General features: G+C 52.6%; 1 protein-coding gene across 1 annotated transcript in view; it reads left to right on the top strand.

The window, feature by feature from the left end:
* Nucleotides 1-1,973: 1,973 nt before the first annotated feature.
* Nucleotides 1,974-6,000, top strand: part of LOC105456524 (collagen alpha chain CG42342) — a 142,387-nt gene continuing 138,360 nt past the window's right edge. Inside the window, exon 1 of the mRNA XM_011700624.1 lies at nt 1,974-2,283. Coding sequence (XP_011698926.1) covers nt 1,974-2,283 — 310 coding nt within the window. The remainder of the gene's footprint in view (nt 2,284-6,000) is intronic.

The raw sequence follows: 6,000 nt of genomic DNA, 5'->3' as shown, positions 1-6,000 counted from the left end.
TGATTCGATACCGTAAAGCAAGTTTACGAAGGCGCACGAACGCCAAGTATGCAAACGATAAAAAACATATACCTGAGAGTCAAACAATATAGGCGAACACGCCGCATTCGTGGAATGGAGGTGCCTTGCAGCAATGGACGCGGCAGGCATCAGGGGCAAAAAACAATCTCCCGATGTTAAAGCCGTTTATGTGCGTACGAAAGTAGAATCCTCCGGTGTGTAATCCGAGTGGATAATGGACATGAACGAAGATAAAGGTGGGAAGAGAGAAACTGAAAGAGGTGCATTTCACGCTGTCTCTCTCTCTCTTTCTCTCTCTTTCTCCCTCCGCGCGTTGTCGAATCTCGCTTCGTTCGCTTAGGGCTGACGAACGTGGACGGAGTGATATGCGGGAAAGGGCGAGGAGTGCGAATGGAGGCGGCCGCTTCGTCGGTTTCGTTAGGTCGGAGCGATCGTAACGGCTACGTTACGTCCCACGTACATACGTATAATACGCGCACGTTTGCCGGCCCCGTTAGAGCGAAGTGGTTGCGCGGCGCGCGACGGCGGCGACGACGGCAGCGACGGTGGCGGCGGCGGTGGCGGGCGGTGGGACGACGACGGCGGCGCGCGGCGAGCCGAGCCGAAGGCGGCCGAGCGGCGCCGAAGCGACGAACCCTGTGTGTCCTCGCGGCGGACGCGGCGCAGTGTCGCCCCACCACATCCAGTCGTACCGCGAATGTTAAACCGTGCGCTCCGTGTGCGCGCCTCCCCGTGCTTTTCTCCCTCGTAAAACGGCGACGTGCTACGACGTCCGGGAACGCGAAAAGCGAACGTTTTCCGTCTTGCTGTCACGCGGCTTTCGTCCTCTCTTTCTCTCCTCTCGGCTTTCTCTGTCTCTCTCTCTCTCTCTCTCTTCTTTTCTCCTCTTTCTCTCTTTTGTCACTGCCGTAAATCTTGTTCTTGCTTCGAGCAGCGGCGACGACCGCCGTGAAGTTTGCCGCCGTCGGCAGACGGCGCGTGTTCTCGGTTCCATTTCGACTGCCCCCCCCCCCTTTTCCTCCCCCTCCCCCCTCCGGTAACGCGTCGGGCCAAGCGAAAGAAGAAGGCGACAGCAAGTCGTAAGGGAAGAGGGAGGAAACGGAGCAGCGGCACGCCGTCGCCGGCCCTCCCCCGCTGTCATCGCCGTTCGATGTGTGAAAAGTGCGCGAGTCCACGGGAGCGCGAGAACGCGACTCGCTGTCATTAGCGCGGCGGTGGACGTGTCTGGAGCGCGTCGCGCCGGGCAGTTTTCATACCGAACGCGGGAACGAACGAACGAACGAACGAACGCGCGCGGCCGCGCGTGTCCCGATCAGTATCGCGTCGTCGCTCGTGTATCGCAATCGATATACAATCGGTATACAATCGAGATCGGAGCAATCGATAGTAATCGAAGTAATCGCGGACGCGGAGTGGTGAGCCGAAATAATCGTAGGAGCGTCGAAATTAACGTTAGCTATTCGTCATCGAGGCGCGAGAAATCGAGCGAACGGCGAAAGCGAGAAAAGCGCGACGGGTGGTCGAGCGGCGAAGATGCATTCCAGATGGACGATGACGCCGCGACGTCTGTAACGATCGCCGCCGTGCGTTGGTCGGAGCGTAAGAGCGTATCGCCGTACTTACCATTTATCGTCCCTCCACGCGAAAGTCCGCCGCCGCGGTCACGCGCGACGGTGTATCGACGTGCATCGCGCGGGTTATGACGCGCCGCGCCGCTTAGGGACGCTCGTCAAGCGCTTCGCAAAAGACCCCGGAGCCCCGGGTCGGCAGCCGCGAGTGCGTGGCGTGGCGTGGCGTAGCGTGGCGTGGCGTGCGTGCGTGGTGCGTGCGTGCGTGCGTGCGCGACGACAACCACAGCGACAGCGATGAAGAACGACCCGGCGGCCAAGTCCTGGCCGTCGGGCCCGGGGACGGGCAAGGAGCCGTCGTCGCCATCCTGCCTGGAGGCGTCGATGCCGCGGAAGTTCCGGGATGAGGCCCTCCGCGCGCGGACCGCGGGCCTCAATTGGGCGATGTGCGCCCTCTGTCTCGCCAGCTTGGCCGTGTCCGGTGTGCTCTTCTACCGCGAGCTCAGCCTCGAAGCGAGGATCACGAGTCTGGAAGCACGCTGCCTGCGCGTCCAGGACCCCTCGTCGCCGGTGGAGGCCCTGCTGCAGAGGCTCAAGGCGGAGATGCAGGAGGAGCTGCGGCAGGCGCAGCGGTTCGACTCCGGCGCGGTCTTCAGGCTCAAACGTGACATCTCCGAGTGCAATTGTCCCCCAGGTAAGTCCATCTTGCCATAAAAAAAAAATCATCCGTCCACGTTGGCACTTTACTGACAGCGCGGCGTGGCGGCCGCGCCACGTTTCGCTGCGACGCGCGTATACGCGCGTGAAATGCTGATTAATTCTTAATGCGAGTAATTAGTATAATTACGGACGCTTCTACGGGATTCCGATATTTGTGAATTGTTGCAGCACTGCAACTGTAATCATTAGCAGTTGTAGCGATGCGTTAACACGTGAGACGGATGAATTTCATGCTTTACACCTGTGTAGATTATATTTCTTAAAAATAACTACAAATCGTATTTCTTTCAATAACTCACAGTATGAGTTACGTGTAAATATACAATTTACACAAAATTATACGCTACTTTCAAATGAAAATAATTAACGGTTCAGAATTTTACGTATCACTTGACTGAAAATAATTAGAGCACAAGCGAACGATAATTAATCAACATACGTACTTGCTGTGGAATTCCTAAACCAATATAGCGCTATTTTTTTTCACGCAAATGAATACTCGATATGCGATCGCGAGATATCGCTGCGAATTATCATAATTTCTTCATTCAGTTGCACACGAGAACATTTGATGGCGCACGGGGGGAAAAAATTTAACAACATTAGCCGACGGCATATCTAATTGAAAATAATCTTATTAATTCCAATGACAGTATTAATGAAACAAATACGCCGTGTTCTTGTTTTAACGAGATATTTTATTTGCTTCATTAATACCAGTTACCGAACAAGATTAACTCCAATTAAACTGCCGTCGGCTAATGCTGTTGGTCCAACGTCATTCTTTTCGTGTACGATATTACACGAATTGACGTGTCAGTAAAGTGTTAATCGAAGGACCCTCGACGCTTATACGCACGGATAATTTACAGCGACTCCTAATTGCGGAGATAATCCTGCACGCAACGCAAACTGCGTGTGTTCATTTTCCGGAAACAAATCCAATATCATCACATCGGAAAGAATTCTTGTTTTCGACGTATTGCAGATGTTAAAGATGTTCGCGTAAAGAAAGAGAGTAGAGTGAGAGAAATTTTTGCTGTCATTCATAAATCGGTTCTTTTCGCGAACGCTCGCGAAAGAAGATGCCGTCGCATAAGCTCTCGGTTTACTCAAGAAAGCGTAATCGGGGAAGCTCGTAAATGTTACGCTTCTTTTCTAGCCGCACGATAGTATTATTCAATCTCTTTATTATACTAACAAAAATGCAACAGTGGATACCTTTTCACGGTTAATGGAATTAAGATTTACGAGACTACACGAAGTACCCTTGCATCGCTTACGTACTTATCTCTTTGATCGCGACGGAAAAGAGGTTTCTAAAGAGTCAGGAAATTACATATTGCATATTCTGAATCAAGTTGGCGCACGGAAAGGTACTTTGTTATCAAATTGCGCCGCGAACGTTGAAATTAGCCGACTGCTGAGAAAAAAAACTATACTCCAATCCCCTCCCGCTGATATCGTTTTTTTTTATATCGTGCAATTTACATTTTTATTACAACGGTAGACCCGTAATTCCATTTTGCCAACCTGGCGACGTCGCGTCTGCTATTCGTTTTGCGCGCAAAGCGCGTTGCGTTGCCTTTCGCATCGCGTCTTCTGTTTGAAACTCTATTCTAACCAAGCGATTCTCTCCGCAAACTCCCGCTTTGCAGCGGCGCTCCGCGGCTCGCCCACCCCGCGCGACTTCCACCACCCGCGACTCTTATTCACAACGGAACAAAGTGGCAAAAGGGCAAAACGCAAAAGCCGCAATGTTAGAAGAAGCCGCCAGCAGGGAGTAACCTCCGCGACCTACCGAAACGTGCAAACGTGATAAAAATGAGGAAGAAATTTCGTCGCGAAAAGAGAGAGAGAAAGAGAGAGAGAGAGAGAGAGAGAGAGAGAGAAATCGCGGCGTGGTTTCTGGGTCTCTCGACAATTTCAATCGACGATTTCAGATTTAAACACTCGCGTCATCCCGTTCGAATGCTGGAGCAAATGCCATCGTGCACGTTGAAAGGACGATGACGACGAAGACGCTCCTTCCCGCGTACGTTCTCATCTCCCTCGTCGACATTCCATCCCCGCGAGCCAAAGATCGCGACACGTGATCGTCGGTCAATCGTCGTCGGTCGGCTAATAAATACAAGAAAGAGATAGAGACCGTCCGCGCGTATTGCCTCGGTGAAATCGTGGTTGGCTTTGTGCGCGGGGCCTCCTTCCTGTCATTAAGACAGATGCGCGATTGCTTCATTGCAGCTTTCATCAAGTCCGCACTCTCCGCGCGGCCGAGGCTCAATAGCTGTTACGGTAATCGTGCTATGTATACCCGCGTGTCACGATATGACTCCACGTATATGCATCGTCGGTTATAAACGTTGGCGGTACCGTTAGGGAGGGCACGATGTAAAAAGTACCGCAAATATCTACGTATTTATTTTTCCTCCGTATTCTCCGGCCGTTTATTTCATCATAAATACCTGCCGGTGTTCAAGGGGGGGGGGGAGGGGGAAGGCGATCCGCGCACGTGTTTATATACCTGTCCGCGAATATTTGACGGTGACGAATTAATGCGTGGATAAATTTGTTGATACAAAAATTTCAGATATATCTTGTCGGTTTCAGGTGTTTTTATAATAACGAGAACGGAGCGACGTTTATGTCAACACTGCTCTATATTTTGTGCCTTTCGCGAGAGAAAAACGCGAAGTACCGTTTAACCCGCGGTAAACGTACACTCCCCGAAATTTTACACGGGGAGAGAAGACACCCCGTATACTTTTCTCGTTCGAGAGAGCGAGACCGGCTTTACAAACGGGAAAGCTGGAAACGAGAGGAAAAGCCCTTGTGTTTCAGAGCCGAAACTTGCAACCACCGCGAAACCATCGAACTCGCACGGGGGCGGTCGGATTTACGACCAATAAATGCAACTTCAGCTCTTCGTGAGGTTCGCGTGGGGTGCGCAGGTCTATATACGTACGGGGCAAATGATGTAGCTACGAGCATCATTAAGAGTCATTTTACGAGTTTGCGGTAGAGCGATTCACTCTCTCCCGCGAAATTCGCGATTTTCAAAGCTGCGTGAGTAGTATCGACCACCTTTTCCTCTCCGCCCGCCCGCGGTCCTCTCCGCACGGCTCCGCGCTGCACGAAAAAGCATCCACGGAGTAGGTAGCTCGCTAATTGCAATAATTACTCCATTGTCGGACGCCGCTCTCAGAGTCCGAGGTAGGAACTATTTTCCGGCGAGGTACGGCCGGGACGGAAACGGAAGCGCGTATACGGGGGAGGATGGGGGGGGACGGTAGGGAGGAGGGGGAGAAGCTGCCGGCCGGATTAATTCCGCGCTTCGTTCCTGCTCGCAGTCCGCCCGGCCGCTATCTCGTCTGACTCGTCTTTCTCCTTTATTTTCTTTCCTTTTTTTTTCCTCGTTCTGTCGGTAGCCGTACCTTTCCCTTATCGCGTCCACGGCACGACGAGCAACAAAGGGCGGGAAAGAGAGAGAGAGAGAGAGAAAGAGAACCGAACTCTCGGTTCCCGTTGACTCTCTCGCGACGGCGGTTCCGAAATTGAGACGTGCGATGCTGACGCACCGGCATCATAAATCTTTGCCTTCGCCCTCGTAGCTAGGCGGAGGGCGTCCGTATCTATCGCATCCCTTGCGCGCGTCATTCCACCCCCCCCCTTGCCCCCTTTCGGCTCTATC

The sequence above is a fragment of the Wasmannia auropunctata genome, unplaced genomic scaffold, assembly GCF_000956235.1.
Source record: "Wasmannia auropunctata unplaced genomic scaffold, wasmannia.A_1.0 LD335634.1, whole genome shotgun sequence".
NCBI classification, from domain to species: Eukaryota; Metazoa; Arthropoda; class Insecta; order Hymenoptera; family Formicidae; genus Wasmannia; species Wasmannia auropunctata.
Note: the sequence above shows the minus strand (reverse complement) of the source record. Positions and strands in the feature narration are given on the sequence as shown.